This window comes from Pleurodeles waltl, chromosome 3_1 (assembly GCF_031143425.1).
Source record: "Pleurodeles waltl isolate 20211129_DDA chromosome 3_1, aPleWal1.hap1.20221129, whole genome shotgun sequence".
Taxonomy (NCBI): domain Eukaryota; kingdom Metazoa; phylum Chordata; class Amphibia; order Caudata; family Salamandridae; genus Pleurodeles; species Pleurodeles waltl.
In genome coordinates, this window is record NC_090440.1 from 648,712,589 (window position 1) to 648,733,985 (window position 21,397).

Below are 21,397 nucleotides of genomic sequence, written 5' to 3' on the forward strand. Positions count from 1 at the left end.
CAGGTTATAACATTCAAGGAGTGGCATTTTGACACTTGTGACATAAAATCCGACCTGACGATTAAAGAAGATTTTAAATTACAAATCATTTGAGACCAATCAGCATATATCTACCTGCCCTAATTCAACGTTAGCACTTATTAAATGTAATAAGATAACCCAATGTTAGTCTATGGGCGAGGTAATGAAAAACAAATGTAGGAGTTTTTCACTGCTAGGACATGTAGAACTTAACCCCACATGTCCTACAAGGCACCTTGTTCCATGCACTTTTAGGCTCTATCCCAAGGGTGACTCCTATATATTAACAAGCAATGGCAATGCCAATCGTTCTGGTTCTAAAAGAATGCTGAATGGTAATATGAAGCATTACAGGTAAATAGCATTGAAATAAATAAGTATTTTTGTGGAAGCAAAAAACTGTACAATAATAATAGGTCAGTTCACCATTGCAGGCCAGGCCTATAAATAAAAGGTCAGGTCACAATTACAGGCCAAACCTAAAAATCCATGTAGGTTAATGACTGCCCTTCTCCTATCTGTGCTGATGCCAGAAGAAAGGCAGCATAAGTGATCTAGTTATCTAAGATACTTTATTGGAATTCCAGTGTTATGTATGTGCCCCTGAAAGTTCAAGCTGAGGTAGCTGATAAATAAACAAAACAATCACAGCTGGTAGAGGGCAAGTACTTTTTTGTGGAAGCACACAAATTGTGCCCATTCAAAACATGTACTTCTAGCTCCCAAAATGTTGGCGGAGTCACAACCCTTTTTGAATAATGATCACATAAATGTCTGGCGACTCCTGTGTTGTCAAGCCGGGCCTTAAAAGGAAGGTTTAGGCCTGGCAAAATGAAATGAAAATGAAATGGGACTTTTCAAGTGCACAGGCAGTCCCTAGAGATTCCAGGGGTTGCATTTTCAGTGAGCATCGCAATAAGCACTAATGAGGCTAGACTTGCTAAAAGAGGCATGTCCTCAGCTTTTTCTTGAAAAGGGAAGTGGTCGCTATCAAGCATAGCTCCAATGGAGGTTTATTTCTGGTCACCGGTCCCAGGTAGGAAAAAGTCCTTCCGCCCATTCTACTGCACCGGATCTTATGGATCATTGCCAGGAAGTAATGGGCTGATTACACATTTCTGGAAGGAACATAGAAACTACCTCTGTTTCTAAAATAACTAGCTCTCAAATGGTGCAGTGCTCTGTAGGCTAGGACTAGTGTTTTGAAGAGAAATCTCTTCTTTATCGGGAGCCAGTGTAGGGCCTGCAGATATGGAGAAAGAGGGCAGGTTAAGGACTATATGGGCTGCCACGTTTTGGACCACTTGAAGCTTGTTGAGCAGATAGTCCAGTATTCCTAAGAATAGGGCATTGCCATAGTCCAGCTTTGATATAATAGGAGCCTGGATGACTCCCGTTCTCACCGACAGGGAAAGAAAGTGTAAGAATGTTTTTCTTCCCTTTGCAGCCGTGTCTCTGGTGTAGGTACTCCTGCCTTCTGGGCATCCTGGTGTGGGGGCACTTTCCATCCATCCTCTTGCCCGCTGGTTACCTCGGAGTCCACTGGGGAAGGTCCTGAAATCCACAAACTCCAACCGCTACTCTCAGTGTTAGTCTATGGAACAACTGGGTGACTGACTCCTGGTAGCTGGAGTCACTTAGTGCACATCTCTCTGTTGTTCCTAATTGCCCCCACCCCTAGCTAACTACCACACTTGACTTGGCTGGGGTCAATGTTTCACATTCCACTTTTTTAGTAAACAGTTTGCCCTTCCCTAGGATCCTCTATTTTTTAATGCTATTTCTAATAGACATTTTGTGTATATATTGTGTGTAATATCTCCAAAGGCACGCTGTAATAAAGTACCCTTTAATTTTGCAATACTTGTGTGGTTCTTTCTTGTGGGTGAGTTACTGTCTAACTACTGTGCTATTGCAAGTGCTTTACATTACTCCTGGATAAGCTATAGCTTCTCGCCTCAGCTACTCCTAGAGAGTGTTTGCTATCTGGACACCTATTCATTATCACTAAGGGCTGCCTGGACTCAGTATATAGTGCCACACCATAGGTGTACACCTTCAACTGAGCCACCCTCCAACACCCCCATTCACTGCACAAGCCAGATGTAAGATCAATACTGAAGTTTCTTTCACTGGTTGACTAGTTCCATCTTTTTTGTGGATGAAGACTTCCTTGAAGAAATTGTGCAGCACACAAATTTGTGTGACAAACTGTTTCTGAGGGAGCTCTGAGGCACTCTGGGACCCAACGCTCAACATGAGACTAGTGCACAAACCCAAAGTACCATCCTACTGGTCTACTTGTGTGGTTTGGGCAACGCCCAGTTTTCTACCTGTCATGACCAAAGACAGGTTTTAGATTTTGCAATATGTGCTGCATTTCAATAATAATTCCATTGCTTTGTCCCGGGACCACCCAGACCATGACATGTTGTTCAAAGTTTGGGCTGACTTGGAACATTTGTTTGCCAAGTACATGGGTAGAGTGGACACAAATATCTGGGTACTTCCACCATATTATATGAGTTGTAACACTCTCACATGGTATAAGAGGTTGCCCACCCTCCAGATTCAGTTGTGCACATATAATGTATATATTCCCTAGTGGCACACCGCCTCAAGAAGACTAATATCCTTCTTTGACTTTCAGTTTAATGTAACTGAAAGCCTTACTGCTGTAGAAGTAGCAGTGTCTACTTCATCTGTTGTGAGGGATGTTGCAAGGTTGCAGGATCAGCACTTTTCAATCTGCATTTCTGAAACAGAGCAAAAGAATTATGGATATCACCAAGGTAGAGTTTGTGCTCGGAAAGGAAAGAGGCAGGCAAGTAGATATTACTATCTCCACTTGTCGTAGTTTGGACTCTTGCTCTGAGCAAGACTACTGGTTTAAGGATAACAGTACTTTTGTTTGTAGGCGACTGAGTCTTTCCTACAACAAGTCGCAACTGTTGTCCCAACCTTACCGGCTCACTAGCATTACCTCACCAGAAACACAATAGTAAAAGGTGATTTATGGCAGTCGCTTACGCATGGACTCAAAGTAAGATATCTCAGGGTATGTGTGGTTAAACGGAGATTACCCTTTTCTCACAGATATATTATGTCTCATACAAACACAGGCAATGACACAGATGCAGTAAAGTTATACTAGCTTTTTATTTAACATAACTGCAATTTGCGATAAGTTGCATGGACTGCAATGATTAGGATAATGAATATAGCAAGTAACAGTATTGTGAAGAAGAGAGTCATTGTTATAAAGACCCCCACCATTTTGCAATACATGAAAAAGATATATAAGATGGAATATGCCCTATTGTCCTCATGTGAATAGGCCTAACCTCCTACCTAAAGGAGAGCTGGGTTCACTAAACCTAATCTGCCAAAGTTGTGTCCATGAGAGGAGCCCCCAACCCTCGTTACCTTGGAATGAGGTCTCTATCTCAGACTCCGTAGGGACACGAAGACTGGGTCAGCGTCAAGACGACTGCAGCATCGGTATCAGCAATGGTAGCAATGCCCTCTGGTCGGAATCCCTCTGATTATCTGTCTAAAGTGTGATGTATTTATACAGATCTACAAGGTCCCCTGACGTAGGTGTATTTCTAAACAATTGATAACAGGCATGCTTGGGACGGCAATTAATATCAACAATCCCTCGAAAGTATAGAGAGAGAAAATCCCTAAGTGTGAACACCTACTGTTTGTTTGTCTTTGGTGCTTGATCTTGACGCCTTGGCAAGGTGACACTGATAATGTAACTCACAACAAGTGGCCTAACTATAAACAAGGCAGCCATCTTAGAAGAAATAAATAATTAAATGGGCTAAGACAGAGCAAGCTAAGTAGGTTAAAAGTCACTAGGTGACGGGGGCATGAGTCTACAAGCCAGCGGCTAAGCTAACTCCTGCTATCCCATTAAAACGAACTAGGATTCACTACACACTGACTATCTCAGACTGGCCCATGTTTTCTAATTTGCCACACTTTGTACCACTCAAAAGTGAACTACTAGGAAACAAACTGAAGTGGAGCTCACAGATCAAGAGTCATTATCTGCCACAAATAGTTCTTCATAGATACATACCTTCCATGGCTCATTACTTGAGTAGTTGTGTAGCTTTTTAAGTTGTTCCATCTAATCTGGAAAGAAGGACTATAATTCAAGACCTTTTATTACTGAATTAGATTTGAGCCACCATGCCTTTACTGACTCCAGTAAAGAGGCTCACAATGGTCTTGTATTCAAATGCACGTCACCTTCATCCTCCATCAAAACATGGTGAATGTTTACACAACCACATTACAGTATATTACACTGCACATAACAACGGGCAGGATATAGTTCATGCTTTGATTGACTACCCTGTCTGTCAGACCCTAAGGCCCTTAGTTTTTCTGATATGCTCTTACGGGAACTTAGTAGACTCTGGGCCTGCATGTTTACTCACATTTTCTTAGACAGATTTGTTCATAATGTCCAGGAAATTGGCAGCAGACACACCTCCATACAATGGAAGGAGTTTGATTTAGTGCAGTGAGTGTGCTGATGGTGCATGAAAGACAAGTCTTTCTGAGCCTAAGCAGTATGTCATGGGGTGAGTTAATATGGGAGCACCCTCATGATAGAATAATTTCAGGACAGACATGAACCGGTGGTCAGAGCTTAGCCTAGGTTTGTTTTCATATGGATCTTGTGCAGGCAGAATGTACATGACCAAGGTAAAAGTGAAACTCCAGTCAAGGCACTAACCTCATACAGTGGCTGGAGGTACATGTGTGGTGGCAGTTGTGTGGATATTGTTTTGCAGAATATGTGGCTGTTGAATGTTGGAATGTATAACTCTTGGCTAGCAGTATGGGTGGCTGTAGGCTGGCTGTATAGTTTCAGTTAGCAGCATGTGAGGCTGTTGGCTGGTGGTATATGTGCACTGGTTTGCTGAAGGTTGGCCGGAGACTGGTAGAACGGAAGTGTGATTGGTGTTTCAGTCCTGTGAGCATATAAATGGAGACAATATATTTATGTGAGTGTTGTGTGTGTTGGGCTTGTGGCTGGCAGTGTGAATGACTTTGTGTTGCGCACATTAAAGGCATGTGATTAAACCATAAATTGATTGGTACCTTGATGTGACTTTACGACTCACTACCAGTAACCAATGAGTGCATTATTCTGATATTCTCATTAGTAATTATTTACTCTTTGACCCTATTACTACTAGTGGTTCCAAAACAAACAGGTATAAGTGTGTACTTGAGTACTGGATGGACTATTAGTAACCTCTGACAAATTTGAAAGCTGAACACCAAGAGGAGTCAAGAGTTGTGTAACTAATGTGAATCTGTCTCACCCACAATTCTCTGCACAACTCACACTCTGCCGAAATGGATAATTCATGCATTTTCCTCACTTTTCTCTGGCAGAAAATTCTGGCATCTGCAAAGATCCGCACAATTCATACTACCTAGCATTCCCACACTTCTGATAAAAATGCTAAACCACTTTTGTGGCTAGGCCAAGGGCCCCTGACAGGAACAGAAAAAACCAGGGACAATGCAAATCCTTGCACTGGCCTTGCATTCTGCCTGGTTTGATTAGTTCCAGGGAGATAGCTTGAGTACGGGTCCAAATACCGCATCTAACCCATCATCAAATCCAGTCATTTTTCAGTACATGAAATGTTGATGTCTCCAAGTTGCAGGACATTGTAGCTAAGAAGTCTTTGTGGTATCCACACAGGACATACCACACTGCACTCCCCTGGGTGTCTAATTTTCAAAAATGTCTAGGTTTGGTAGGTGTCCTAGGATAGTGGCCAAACTAGGGACCAAATACCAAAACTAACACCATTGCCAAATCAGGTGATTTTTTTACAGGAAACGTTGATGTCTCCACATTGTGCTTGGGGTCTGTTTTGTTGTGGGGGGGCTATCCTGCACCACACAAATGATGTAGTGCTTTTACTAGAAGTGTCAGAATGCTGGGTGGTCAAAAAGTGAAAAATGTATGCCACTCTGCTCCCATACTGTCACAAACATTTTGGATTCCTATACATCAGTAGTTACTCACGGCACATTTCTGGAGTTCTCCAGTTCCTCGGCTTCCCACCACCATCAGCACACTGTCGAGAGTATTCGATCACAGTGTTACAGATGCAAAAGGCCAACAGTCTTTCAGAAGAGTTGCATCGGCAAAGGTCTTGTGTACATGTCTCAACAAAGGGGTAGGCTCCAACTAAACCTTGACATTCAGAAAATGCAATGCTGTCCATCATCAAGTTGCACACATTGTCCTAAGAAAAGGAAAGAAGGAAAGGAAAGGCATTGAGTAGGTAGATTCATCAGCGCTAGAAGGGGCCTCTAAAAGGTGGAATTATTTAAATTCCTCTAACAGTCACCTGGGTTTCACTTCAGTTTTCTTTGCCTTTAGCAACTCATTTTTTACCAGGAGCATATGCAATGTTCTGCTCATTAAAATGAACTCTGTTCATCCCACCCTTCAGTGTGAATGAAATGACAGGGTCATTGGAGAGCAGTACATTATTTAAATGACAAGTGTCCTGTGCACATGCCTCATCTGACTTACTTGGGAGTAATAAATACGGCCCACGAGGAACAGGGTAAGTTTACATTTCCACCTACAATAGGGTTGGCTTGAGGAAGGTATTGAAAGTGCTTGACTGCCTGTGGGCACAATATTATAGTGTAATTGTGCCTGCTCAGCAATTGGTATTTCTCAAGTCTGCGTAAACCAGGCTGTTTTGTGGGCATGAGTCAGTCCATAATGGGTTCCTACCCATTGTGAAATCCCCTGTGTTGTACCAAATGTAAAAAATAAGTGCACTTCTTTGAATATGAAACGTGAAAACAACATGCAACATCAAGCACTAATAGAGGCCACACAGCTGTTCACAATAAAAACGCAGTTTAGGCCAAATCCCCACACTGACACGAGCAAGGTGAAAGGTTCATGCAAGGATGTAGTGGAATAAGGAACATGAAAGGGTCATCTGTTAAAGGTTAGCTCATGTCTAACCAACCTGCAGGTATTTACAACATTAGGACACAAGTCCCCTGTATACTCTCCATGTCTACAAACAGATCACAGACTAATTAGACATTGGGCACATAACTTAATTAGCCCGAAGTAGACAGGTGCACAACTTACAATGGTGCAAGGAAAAAACCTAATTCCGAGCACTCAGGAGTCTCTCACACATAATGCCGTCAGCATACACTTCAAACCAATTTCACTGACAAAAGAGCACATACGCATTCATAGGTCAAAGAATGCTTGGTCATAAACCTTTGTCGAATGTATAATAAAGAGCGAGTAATGTCTAAGCCTAGGAGTTCGGGGTTATGCGGTCACATGTTTTCAAGTGTTTTCCATTTTAATCTGTAAACTTGCAAGTTATCTATTGTTAATCATGTGTAATAATGTGTTGTACTGATTTGTATAAAAATGCCTATCTGTGAACAGGCATTTGAGAAAAGTTGTAGAGGCAGGTTGTGCAGGGCTGTGGTGCAGCCTGCAGTGTTTTTCTCCCTGTCGCAACAGTCAGTAAATACTGTCTTTGGAACTGCCAGGAGGAGTCTGCGTGGTCATTTCTGAGTCATGAGAGTATGTACCCGTTCACCCTGTAATACCTGCATTGCTGGTGCTTTGTAAAGGGGATAAATGGCTGCATGAAAGGTATCAACCACTGCTGGCAGAAGAACCGATGGGTAGCTAAGATAGTTTAAAGTGAATTCATAATAGGGAATTCACAGTGGCACATTGATCACCAATGAACTCTCTACCATGGCTCTGCACCCATTTCCTTTCACTGCCTTACTTTAATGCATAGGTGCCAACCCTACAGATGTATGTGAGTAGACAACCTACCAGCTACAGATTTTACACTCTCATCGTACATGTTGCCAATCATTGTGTGGTGTTTAAAACAGATTTATCCTCTCTGCCCTGATCTAACTAATGACCACTTAAGGTCACCTTGATGATCCTTGGCACTGGGGGCTCTCAGTGACTTAGATTTCATGCTTGATGGATGAAGCTGTCATTGCTGCTGTGCAGCCTACTCATTCTCTGTGTTAACCTGTTCAGAGCTCAGTGATGATGGAACAATTTATAGCGTGGGGGTGCTGCCATCGATGTTACATTATTTAAATCATAGGGATTGTGAAATTCCAAGCTTCACAAAAAGAAGAAAGATAGACAATGAGCCACGTCCATTCAGCAGCAGAGGTGTAGGAGTGTGATATGTAGCTGGTGGTGCATTGTGGAGCACACTGTTGCAAATATATGGATGAAGCACAGTGTGGTAGTACGCTGTTATTTACAGCCAACATATTGTAATATTTGTACCATTCATTTACAGGTATTTATGTTTGTTGTGTGCTAGAAAAGAACTGACATCCTACAACCCTTCCTTTCAAGCCCCCTGCTCTTAAGCAAGATTGTTACATGGCTCTTTTCATAAAATCATCTGACTTTGCAGTCAAAGAAGAAAAGTAAACATCGATCTCCATGTTAAAAGAAAGATCAGCAATATGTCAGAAGACAGAGCGACACATTTGACCTCATTGACTTGATAAAAGCAAAGTTTAAAGGCATCTGTACTGCTCATTCACCTTCTGAATTCCAATTTGGGTGTTGCAGCACTGCCCACACCCCTACTTCTAGCGCCTGTGACAGAGATGGCCTACATTGGAGAGGACGAGGTGCATCAGTTTCAGGTAAGCTCTTTGGTGCTTTACACCAAATCTGCCTGCAAGATCACCCTGTGGGCAGGGGGGAAGAAGGGGTATCTGTGGGCATGAAGTGCAAATCTGTCTGTAGAAAGCTGAGGAGCACCCTGTCCTCAAATTCCAACATAGAGGTGATAGTATCACTGTAACTTATTTTATTTCAGTATTGGGATGTGAACATTTCAATAAGCAGATGACTTATTTTTCAATTGCAGGCGCCTTCACCTGTGATGTATAAATGTCTGAAACATGTGCTAAGTATTGATGCACAGCTTCTCGACTGCATTATATCGTTCACTGCACTGAACCGGCCTTTAGAATTGAGACAGCGAAAGTTTTAAGAAGAGTCCATTGTACAATTGCTTGCTGATAATAGGGGGAATGTAGATTTCGAGTCCCAACTCTCATATCTTTATTTCAGTACATCTCCTATGTCCCTTTACTCCTTTTTCCTTCTCCTCTTAGCCTTAACTTGTTTCCTTTCTTCCATCCTTTGATGTCTTGCTCTCAAAACACCTTTGTCCCTTTGCCCTTCTACCCTTCTCATTTTGCTTCCTTTGTGCCTCCTCCTTAATCTTCTCCATCTATGTCACCTGTTCTCGTCTCCCTTCATCCTTTCCTATTATATCATCCTCGGTTTCCACCAACTTCCTCTATCCCGCTCTTCTTCAGTCTCTCTTTCCAAATCCTCTTGTTTTCCTCTTCAAATTTTCTTTATTCCCTCCTCAAATATTCTTGATCTCCTCAGCCCTTCTTCTTGTTCTCAACTCCTCGTTTTCCACCTTTTCTTCCATTCTCCTTTTCATACTGTTCTCTCCATTCCTCCTCTTCTGTCTTCCATTTTCTTCCAACCCTTTTTGTTAAGGTAAGACAATGAATTTTGCATGTCATTCCTGTTACTTTTTTCCCATCTCACCATTCCTTTCTTCTTTCATGCTTTCTCTCCATGCCTCGCCTATTCTCTCTCATCATCTCACCTGAATGAATTTCTCTTCTTTCATCTCACCCCTTCTCTGGTGCCCCTGTTTTACTGACTCTCTCACATTCCCCCTTGTTACCTTAAATTGCCTCTCTTCCAACTCCCTTCTCTCCATCTCCTTGTCCTCTTCTTTCGGCCCCCCCCAGATTGCTTCCTCTGTAATCCACTGACCATCTTTCCACCTGTCTCCCTCAAGCCAACTCCTCCTTCCTCTCCTTTTCACACTACATTCCTAATCCCTTCTAATTCGTCGTATTTGTTCTTTTTCACCCTACCTTATTTACCTCTACTTTCTCCATTTATTCATTTGACTCTTTTCCTTCCTTACCTCTTTTTCTCCCTTTGCTTTGCTTTTAAAGACACAGGAAATAATAATAGTGTAACTTCCTATGAGCACTGTGCTTGAGAGAGGAAGGATGAAGATGATGCCCATGTGCAATCTGGGAGTAATGATAAAGCTCGAAATAGACCCACTTGATGGCCAAGAAAATATAAATATTAAAGCTGACACTAAACTGTTGGTCTGTGATTAAAGAATGGGTAGAAAATGGCTAGAATGTTGCCATGGTTCAATGGTGTGCAATATGAAATTACAGTCAGTTTAAGTTAACACCCCATGGCCATGTCTTCCTTATTTATGACCATACTGTCGTTTCCTGATATCTAACATAGGCACATTATGTGATGTCACTTCCTTTGACATCATTGTCAGGCTAAAGGTCACAGGATGCCGGTTTCTGTGGTGTCTTTATGCAAAATTAGCATGCTAGAAACATGAAAAAGTTTACCTCTCTTTGGTTATAAAATGTTGCTGAGTATGTTTATATAGTGTAGAAAGGGGGACATCTGTGGAGTTACCAAGGTACCATTCTCACCAACATATCTGCTAGGCAATTCTAAGCTATATTCCCTCAGTGTCTCTGCTGTGACATTAAGTACACAGGTCAGGTTTGTCTTTTATTTCTTGGTCATGACTCCACTGCATTGCTACCCAGTGATTTTGGTCTTCATTGTTCCATGCCTCCTAAGCATGGCATACACCCTGCTTCCCACAAGCGCCAACAGTCATTCTAACAATGTGCATGTTGCTCCACACACACAATGAGAGACTTTGCTGGCCTCTCATTGTTTAAAAAGAAAGGTAATCTCCAATTATCTTTGAAGTGTTGGAGTCCTCAGTGGGGGCGGGGATTTGTGAGTGATCAAGTGGGCAGCTGTCAGTAAGGCCTCCTGTTTCACAGTTAGCACTGAAGGTAAAGCTTACTGGTTACTGACGGCAGGGTTAGGTTTGGATCAAAAATAGACCCGAGCACCCCCCACCCCAAAAATATGGCTACAATGACTTTCTGAGAACCCTTACTTATGGAGAGGAAAACATTATTTTTCTTTTGATCAATTTGGTTGTCAAATTCATCTCTACATGTACAACTTCAAATATAAGTGCATTAAAAATAGATTTTAAAAAAACATCTCCAACCAGATGCCTTACTTTTGACAGATCTGCTTGTTTTTCTTTTGCTCCCTCCCCTCGATCCTTTTTCCATTCCTTTTGACTGTCTTCTTCCATCACCACATTTCTGCACTGTCTCTCCTTTCTTTAATCCCCTCCTCAACTGCTCTTCCACTTTATGCCCCCCTTACATCTGCTCTATTCATCCATTATCACATATTCCTTCTTGCTTTTTCCCTTTTCTTCCATCTCTAGCAACTTCTCTTTCCACCTCTGTCAACAGTTTCCCTCATGGACTCTCTCCTCTTCTATTCCTTCTCCTGTTCTGTCTCCCACATCTTCCTGCATTCTTTTTCCCCCATATTGCAATACTCTCTCCCTCTCTTCTCACTGGTTCCATTCACATGTCTTCTCTTCTATCTGAGCAATGAGATCATTGGAAATTTCCGAGTAGGGCTTTGACATTGCCCTCCGGGTGCTTTCCGCAATCATATGTCCCCTAATCTTAGAAGGGTGCGAGAAAGCTAAGTGAGGATTGACGTTCCGACCCTTTTCTCCATGTACCAGGAAAGAAGCTTGCCTGTTTACCCTGCTTTTTTATTAAACTGAAGCGAACTTTCCCCTGGACAGTGGTGGCCAGAAGCTTTAGGAGAGAGGGGGCGGGCGGGACACACACACACACGCACACACGCACAGACACTCATTCTTTCACACACAGACACGCACGCACATCCATCAACAACACTCAAACCATTCAAACATGCACGCACGCACCAAACATTCATTTTAAAACATCACACACACTCATTCTTTCATACACGCACACACATACATTAACAACATTCATACCATTCAAACATGCACACACGCACCCAACATTCATTTTAAAAGATCGCACACACTCATTCTTTCAAACACACACGCACGCACGCACGTCCATTAACAACACTCATAACACTCAAACATGCACGCACGCACCAAACATTCAATTTAAAACACCACACACATACACACACACACTTACCTTCAGCTTCCAGGTCCCCGGAGGTCAGCCAATGAGGGAAGGCAGCAGTCCCAGCCTCGTCACAGAGCGGGATAGGGTCAGTGAGACTGCTGACCCCACCCCACTCTGTGATTAAGTGTCACTGATTGACACTCGCCCTGGGCACTTCAGGGTTTAAACCTGAAGCACGCAGGGAGAGTGTCAATTGGTGACACTTTCCTCGTCATCCAGGGGAGGGCCTCGAGGCACCTTTGCTGAGCCGAGGAGCTCACACCCATAGGAGCTGTGACCTCCTCAGCCCAGCAAAGTTCAGCTCAGGCAGCCAAGACTGTGCGCAAATCGCGCATATCTGCTCCGGACAGCCTGAGCTGACCATGGAGAGTGTCTGTCAGGCTGACCTTTGTTCAGCCTGACAGACACTCTTCATGAGGGGCAAAAGGTGGGGGGGGCGCGGCCCCTCCGCCCTAAAGGACGGGCCGCTACTGTCCCTGGATTATATAAGAATATATTAGGTAGCTCCCTAGTTTGTGAAATGCTTTTTGGGTGATATGACGTTAAGTCTGGGAGCAGTGGCGGCCGGCAGCCTTAGGAGGGAGGGGGCGGACGAGGCACACACACACACACACACACACACTCATTCTTTCACACACAGACACACACGCACATTCATCAACAACACTCATACCATTCAAACATGCACACACGCACCAAACATTCATTTTAAAACATCACACACACTCATTCTTTCACACATGCACGCACATCCATTAACAACATTCATACCATTCAAACATGCATGCATGCACTTAACATTCATTTTAAAAGATCGCACACACTCTGTGACGAAGTGTCACTGATTGACACTCGCACTGGGCACGTCAGGGCTTAAACCTGAAGCGCCCAGGGAGAGTGTCAATTGGTGACGCTTTCCTCGTCACCCAGGGGAGGGCCTCGAGGCACCTTTGCTGAACCGAAGAGGTCACGCCCATAGGAGCTGTGACATCCTCAGCCCAGCAAAATTCAGCTCAGGCAGCCAGGAGTGTGCGCAAATCGCGCATATCTGCTCCTGGCTGCCTGAGCTGAACATGGAGAATGTCTGTCAGGCTGACCTTTGTTCAGCCTGACAGACACCCTTCATGAGGGGCAAAAGGTGGGGGGGCAAGGCCCCTCTGCCCTATAGGACGGGCCACCACTGTCTGGGAGTGCAAGACAACAGGAGCAGCCATCGCATCGCAAAGCAAAAGAGGCATTGCAGTCCGAAGTTGGACGACCGGTTATGGTATGTTGAGCACAGCCGGACTAGCCGGACCAAGATTCAGGTGTTTCCCGGGAAATTGTGGGTGTGCATTTGTTGTAGGTGGGGTGTTTTTTTAGCAGTGCAGCAGTTTTAATAGTACTGCCACGTTCCTTGTATATTCAACCGTTTTCAGGCAACAATAAAAGTGCCAAGATAACTCTGGTGATTAATGTACATCTTGGAAAGAGATCAGGGCTTTGTCTAGTGCCAGTTTTGACTCATCCAAAGTAGTGCAGAAGGTTAATATGTCTGCTGTAAAGAATGTGTACTATGCAGTTTACAGAAAAGTCGTTTATGTGAATAGCTCAGTGGGATACTGCTTTTGTTATAGAGATACTTTTGTTGCTGTGCAGGTCAAGCTACAATCATTATCAGTGAGCTATAAAATGACATCAAAGTGCTGAATGCAAGCTGTATAGTACAGGTTAGAAAGTACCTTAAGGAGACTGATCTGACAAAATTTGCCAGGGCTGCTTTTGGTTTCCCGTCTGGCCCTGGATGAGCAGCCACATTTAGCCATCAGACTACACCTTGTAGTCCCCTTTGTCATATAACATTTTCTATACACACGTATGATTCATTGTCTCTGTATGTGTGTGTGATGTAGAGTGCTCCAACATCCTACACTGGTAAAAGAGGAGCTATAAAACAAAATAAATAAATGTGAGAGAGGGGCTCTGGAGAAATGAGAGGCATTGTTAGAGGGTGAAAGTGGAGGAATCATTGAAGAGCCCCAGTAAAGACTGCTGTATCTTGGTGCTCTGTAAGGTCATTATTTACTAGAATTTAAAAACCCATACAATGGAATATATAATGAAAAATGTGTTGTCGAATGTGCCATTTTTGCAATTGTTTTCCAAATTTTCTTGAGGGAAGGATCCCAAGCCCCATTTTATAGGTCAGGCTCACTTGTTATGTATCTTATGGAGGCTGATCTGACAAAATTTGCCAGGGCTGCTTTTGGTTTCCAGTCTGGCCCTGGATAAGCATCCACATTTAGTCATCAGACTACAACGTGCAGCAGTGATATATTGTGGATCCTGCAACATTATGACTTGTTGTGTAACTGTGTCATGATCGGTGTATGGGGAGACACTTGAAGTCACAGCAACATAGTTTTGCTGTTAGGAAGGGTAAGTCCTAAATGCTGAACTATTTCCTGCCTCATCTGTTCCAAAAATGGCCTTACGTTTTACCATACAAATGTAGTACTATTTGATTCATACTTGGGGCCTGATTTAGAGTTTTGCGGATGGAGTTACTCTGTCACAAATGTGATGGATATTCCATCTGCCGTATTACAATTCCATCATATCCTATCGGAATCATAATACGATGGAGGGGATATCCGTGATGTTTGTGACGGAATAACCCATCCGCCAAACTCTAATTCAGGCCCTTTGTAAGCCTCGTCATAACGTGATGGGCCTGCAATCTCTGAATCCACTGAAAAGGAAGATTTTTGGACAGCCTTGCTTTTTTAATAACTCATGAAGAAAATCAACTGGTTAAACATGTCATACCAACCACCTGAACACCAAAACTAAATTTCTAAGACAGCCTCCTACCATGCTGATGCTGCTGATAACAGATGGACTTGAACTCAACTCACCTTCCCAGCAAAGACAAGGAGAAAAGAAAGGGCCAGGGAGGGTACTCCATCGCAAATGCGATGGAGCACGCTGTCCGCAAAACTCGGCCCAGGTGAAAATGTTAATTCCACTCACGGAATTGGAGGAATTAGGTGACTCCCGTTAGTCTTTTAATGCAGAGGTCCAGCTAAATTCCACAATTTATTTTCCGTTGAAGTCTTCCAGTGTGATTTTTTTTAACTGGAGCAGTTGCAGTAAGAGGGATGCTTCCCATGTAAATTTTCTATTTAAGCAGCTGCAAAATCAGCTCAAATAGCGACACTGCGTGTTGCCATTTATGCTGATTTTTCATTGCAAAAGCATTACCTATGCTAAAACACACATGGACATGCATTGTTTCTTCCTGTGGCAGAACTCCACGGAATTGTGCTGAGTTTTTATGTAACTCAGTGGAAATCATGTAAGTTCTGCCCACTCCTAATTTAAAGATGGGCAGGCTTTAGTTGATGGAACACTTATTGGATCTTTCAACTGTGAACTTCCTCAGATGGCCTACTGCTTAGGATCCATGAGAGGAAGACCACCTACCCTATAGATGGAGTTTGGTGTAATGTTCTTTTTTTATCTGCCCTCCACCGACAGGAAAAACCTGGCAGTGGGGGACAGAAAAAAAAACAATAAGGACCCACACACCCTTGAAGAAAACTCTCAAGGTGTGAGGGTCTTTTTTTAAAAAAAAAAAGACTCCCATTTTGTTAAAAGGTTGGTGGATGACCAATAAAACCAATGGCAGGCCGTATTTTTGTGCCTTGAAGGAAACTGCTGTGATAATGGTTCCTTTCTCAGCACAGAGGTAACCACTGGGCACGTGGTGATCTTTAAATTTGAAAGTTGGTCGTCTTTCCGGATGGTAGATGTAATGTCCTTTGCCATCATGATGGATGTAGTAGTCTGCAAATTCAAGATTAGGCCCAAAGTCAATTTGTAAGGGATCCTGCAATCTTGCAGTACAGGCAGTGTCAGGACCTCTGTTCACGGTGCCTGTTGTCATGCTCATGTTTAGGAAACTGGCCCAGTGGTGTGCAGAGTTTTGGAGGCCCTCAGGCAGTGTCTGCAGAAGTGCTTGGCCTGGGCACTCAGGTCTACAACCCTGACTCAATAAGTTCCAGGAGTGTAGAATGTTTTCATGAACAACCACAATTTCTGCATCCTTTCTGGCTGCAAAAAGAGCTCTGCACCACGGCTGGACCCTGTGCTCTAAAGCCACCATTGCCATGTTGGCTTTCTTAGCTAATGCAGGTCCTAGAGTCAAGGACAGAGCAGTGTGCCTGGATCTGGGACGCCCAACCCAGTCCTGAACTCTGCCTCCTGCAAAATGAAATAGTCCACAGCCATGCTCTTACACATGCCCATTGTCTAGTTCCCAAAAGGCAGACTTGCCACTCTGAACCTGTCTTTGTGAAGCACCAAACCCATGCCGTTCGGGACACTTAATTCCCATATTCTAACTGTTCAAGGAGAAAATGCAGGGAGGAAAGCAAACAGATATGCTAAAGATGGTGTGAGACAAACAGAAAGACTGTGATGCCATGAGCAGCCTGGATGTGTGGCCCTCTGTCCTCTTTCTGCCCGGCTAGATGTGAGCAAGAGCTGTGTTATAATCTGGCCAGTATGTGTTTACAGAAGGACTGTGAATGGGAAGATGCAGCACAGTAAATGATGCTGCACAACACAGGAAAATTACATTGAGAGATGATCATATGAAGAAAAATAAATAACTACAGTGAAGTTAAGTAGCGTAGAGCTGTTGATGCAGCTGAAGGTCCTGTATTGTATTCTATAGAATATTTTATTATATTGTTTGAGGTAGCAGCCAGTCAGCACCTGTGGTTTACTATAGCACTAGACGGCCCTGTTAAGCAGGCAGCCCTTGGAAACAACTATATCTTGAAACTGCCCCTGATAAGCAGAGTAACAAATATGAGTATGTAAGAAAAAAAGAAGCACAAGTTTGCGGCATCACACATCTCTGGACTCCATTTACCTCCAAATGGATGTGTTGGCAAACTAAGATTTTCACTCATCATTATTCTTTTTATGTCATTATTGGATAGACTGATAATAAATGGTGTGCAATCATCTACAGTGGCATTAATGCGATCATTACACGTCAAGTAAAACGTTTTAACTATGAGAATATGATTATTTTATTTTTTTAAACATTGTGCTGGGGGCCTGTCTTGGGTAACTCATGCTTATTGCCTCTCTTGAGCCTGTTTTGAAGTTATCACATGTGATAAACAGACGTTGATATTAGGCATTATTTCCTCAGGATACTATTCAATGTGTTGGTTCCAGTCCACCTTTTTATCATGCACTTCCTCACAGCTTTTTGCCTGATTCCATGGACTCTCAATTTTGAAAGCAATGGGTGCAGAGGGAAATGTTGTCCAAGAGCACACACCTTAGCCAAATGAGATGGCAGAGCCATAATTTTCAACTGAACTGCTGTACAACATATAGGTTGAGAATACATCCATGGACTGCCCTCCTCATGAAAACACAACTGTTTTGGGGGTGTAAAAGTTATTTCTGATTGTTATAAATGTTTTTTATGAATCTGAATGTTTCCACATTCATTAGAAATTAGTTTTCTTGTGTTCACCAAAGAAGACTTGAACAAGGTTTTGACTCCATTTGGAATTTTACATCCTTTCTCTCATATGTAACTGTTCGAGGTTCTTCAGTTCTTTCTGTGCTTAGGGGGCCTATTCATTGAATAGGTCTGTCATTGTTTTGTGTGTGATAAGATTTTTACTGCCACGTCCGATGACATTAGGTCATAGAGTTTTCATTTAGGGGATGGTTAATAATATTGCATTTCTTTCTGTTTTCTAACTGGCTGAACCTATGCAACGTTTTGCTTTCCTGATGCTGACTGTGTGATTTTCACTGCATATTTTATTAGACAAAATGGCTCATATTGGAGGTCAGCCCGAGTTGCTTATCCCAACTTTTAGAGAGCAGACCCTTGTCTGTCTCCCCCATGCTTTTTGCTAAGATATGATAATATTGGTATTGATGATATTGAAAATATTGTTATTATTTCTGGGGCTGGTTCTATTTCAGACACCCTACGAAAAATTACTTAAACCTGATGCTGATTCCCTAAGACACTGTCTGCATTAAGACTAACTATAGTCTCACCCCAGGTAATCAGCATTATATTTTGAATCAAACTTCATGGTTGTGAATCTGCTGCTGACTCAAGAAGACATATGTATTTAAATATTGTTTGGCTATGCTAATTGATTACCTAACTATTGTGACTTGTTAGTGGGCACATTACCTCATGTACTCTGGAGGACAACGCTACCTCTGATCATGCGCCAAAGCTTTATCTATGCTCCTATGAGATGATCAAAGAGAGCTTCAACAGGAACCATTACCAGACTTTTAATGCACTGTTCATTACTAGTACATTAAGCTATGCTTGTAAAGTTGTTATTAGCTTTCAAGTCTTCTAGGTGCATGTCTAAAACACGCCTATTAGACTACATTGGGGAGTGGTGTCCTTTCTCAGTTTCCTAGTAGCACTCCCTGCTTAAATTGAGCACTCCATTTGCTGATAAGGGAATAACGACAGAAATAGTAAATTGAGTAATTTGTGTCTTTTTCTTTGAGTCCTAGGGCAGTAAGTGGCTAGTGGACAATGTCTCGGCTGGATACTGTTGCGTCCCAGAGCCAGAGATACAATTTCATTCCAACTGAATAATCAAGTAATTTATTTCATGCTTGTGTGTTCTTCACTTGGGACAGAATGGTGGTATTAGCAGTAGATTTTCTGAAATCTGACAAGCAATGAAGTTACAGCCCTTATTTCATACTTTCTATACTATGAAACTGTAATAAATCATAGGAGTAGTTGGTATACTGCCTGCTCTAGTGTATTCTGAATATTCCATTGTTGGAGTCTGGGTTCCCCTAAAGGCGTAGGGGCATGTCAAGCACATTTAAGAATGTTTGCTTTCTTATGAAGGGAGAAAGTGAGCCATAGGTTTGTGACCTGGCCTGGCAGGTTGAGCTGGGCTGTTCCTATCGGAGCAGGACTGAGGCTGTTTTGCATATAGTTTGGTCTAAACTGAAATACCATGGTGGGCAAAATAACAATGGATCGGAATGCTACCCAGAACGATTGCTAGGGTTAGACTAATTGCAAGCATTCTTCTCATTACCTTTTGTGTGTTTGAGGTAATACCCTAAATGGCTAAGGATATGTCCAGATGTGAGTCCCATGCTCACTGTGCCACTGGAACCAAGCTTTACCCAACTGAAGAGACAATTAAGGCCAAAACTGGTCTTGGGTTGCTTGTGTTCTGGTTCAGAGAGGACCTGTCTTGGCAGTTAGGCCTGACTGTTGATTTTGGAGCAGGGTTAAGTCTTGTTTGCATGTAACTCAGTCTAATCTGAGGTGGCATTTGGGGAAAAGAATGATGGGTTGGAGTGCTACCCTGAGCGATTGCCAATGGTTAGTCAAATTGCAAGCATTATTCCTATCACCTTTTGTGTGTTTAATATAGGTTTGGGTCAGACTGGTCTCTTTACTGCTTACTTTACATTTTAGCGGCATAACCCAGCTAAATGTATGGAATGCACTTTTAGCAGTTTAGAAGCAAATGCTCAAGTATTTAAATCATGTATGTAATCATTTTCATCCTAGTTGCCTTTCACTCCAAAACATTAACTCCCTTCCCCATATTTCACCATGTCTACCAATGAACTTATCTCTAATCACTACAAGTTTTCAGTTCTATGTTGTACTTTTAGGGAAACATCCTGAACAACTAGGTCTAAACCACTACTTGCCTGAACCTCTACTGCTAAACAACTAAAAAGTCTCTACAACTAAGTACCAAACAACTACTGTCTGAACAACTACTGTGTCTGAATAACAATTGCCTGAACAACTAATTTTAAGGTAAGGTTTTCCTTTTGGTTTTTATGGTTTATTAGTTGTTTAGAATATATATATATATTAGTTGTTCAGGCAATTGTTATTCAGACACAGTAGTTGTTCAGATAGTAGTTGTTCAGTACTTAGTTGTAGAGACTTTTTAGTTGTTTAGCAGTAGTGGTTTAGGCTATAGTTGTTTAGGACCTAGTTGTTCTGTCACATATTCGTACTTTTACCATCCTACTAGTAATGATTAAAATGTTCCTTAAACATTCTGTGCCACATTGTTGCACCTCAACTTCTCGGTTACTATTGTGTGTTTGAACAATAGGCGCCAAAGAAGGAAGGGCAAAGTTTAGGCATCAATGGGATTCTCACAATCTCCCAAACACATTCATTTTCAACCTAGAAAGGATTGATACAAGACTGAAAAACTAATTCAAACACAATAATTTTATCACCATGTAAAAGAAGATGAAAGATTAAGAGGAATACATGATCTACATCTAAATACCTAATGTTAGTATTAGATAGTGTATGCACTACGCTCACTTATGGAGAGGTGCAGCATGTCTTCAGTGCACCAAGCCATAGCTGCAGTGTACATAGACCCTCCGTTGTCAGGCAGAGATAAAGAAAATGAGAAGGAACATTGTTTGAGGCTCATCCATATATGGTGTGTCATCTCTACAGAAACCAGAGCTGCGTTCTGTTTTACCAGCCAGAAGGAGCAGGTAAGTAAAGTGACACCTTATTTTTGTTCTCTCATGTGATATTAACTTATGATCACAAGATCTGTGCAGCTGACATGCTGTGCTGGTTACCAAGAAGAATGTACCTTTCATGCAATGCTAATAATGAATCTACTCTTTCGCCAATACAGAGCCAGTGGTGGTGAAATTTCCACATAGACTCCAGAAGTAAAACTGATAGGCATGAGGTCCATCGTAGAACTCTATAGAGTAACAGAATGAGGGAGACTTTTCTCCCAACACTCTTTAGGATCGAATGGACTGGACCCCTTGGCAAGACCACCTACAATTATGAGAGCAGAGTAGTAAGTATGCATGCTTGTGAAGTTGCCCCTTGAAGGGTATCAACCCCATGGGTGGGCCTGGGCATCACACCTTGCCCTAGGTGTGGTGGCATGACAGATGTAGGTCTAGGCTGACTGGTGAAAATGAGTCTTGAAAGTTCACCCATACAGTAAGTATCTAAAGGGTGAGAGTGAAGGTTATTTTCTCTCATTTCGGTTTGCACACAACACACGATCCAGAACATGCTAATGTTCTTTCTGCCCTTGACATTGGTGGGGGAGGGGAGTGATATGAAATTCAGGAGGATCAGAAA

General features: G+C 42.5%; 1 protein-coding gene across 1 annotated transcript in view; it reads right to left on the reverse strand.

Annotated features, from left to right (window-relative positions):
• The window catches only part of LOC138283527 (mucin-5B-like), a 402,759-nt gene that overhangs the window by 340,920 nt on the left and 40,442 nt on the right, over positions 1 to 21,397 (reverse strand). Inside the window, exon 5 of the mRNA XM_069221467.1 lies at positions 6,092 to 6,314. Coding sequence (XP_069077568.1) covers positions 6,092 to 6,314 — 223 coding nt within the window. The remainder of the gene's footprint in view (positions 1 to 6,091; positions 6,315 to 21,397) is intronic.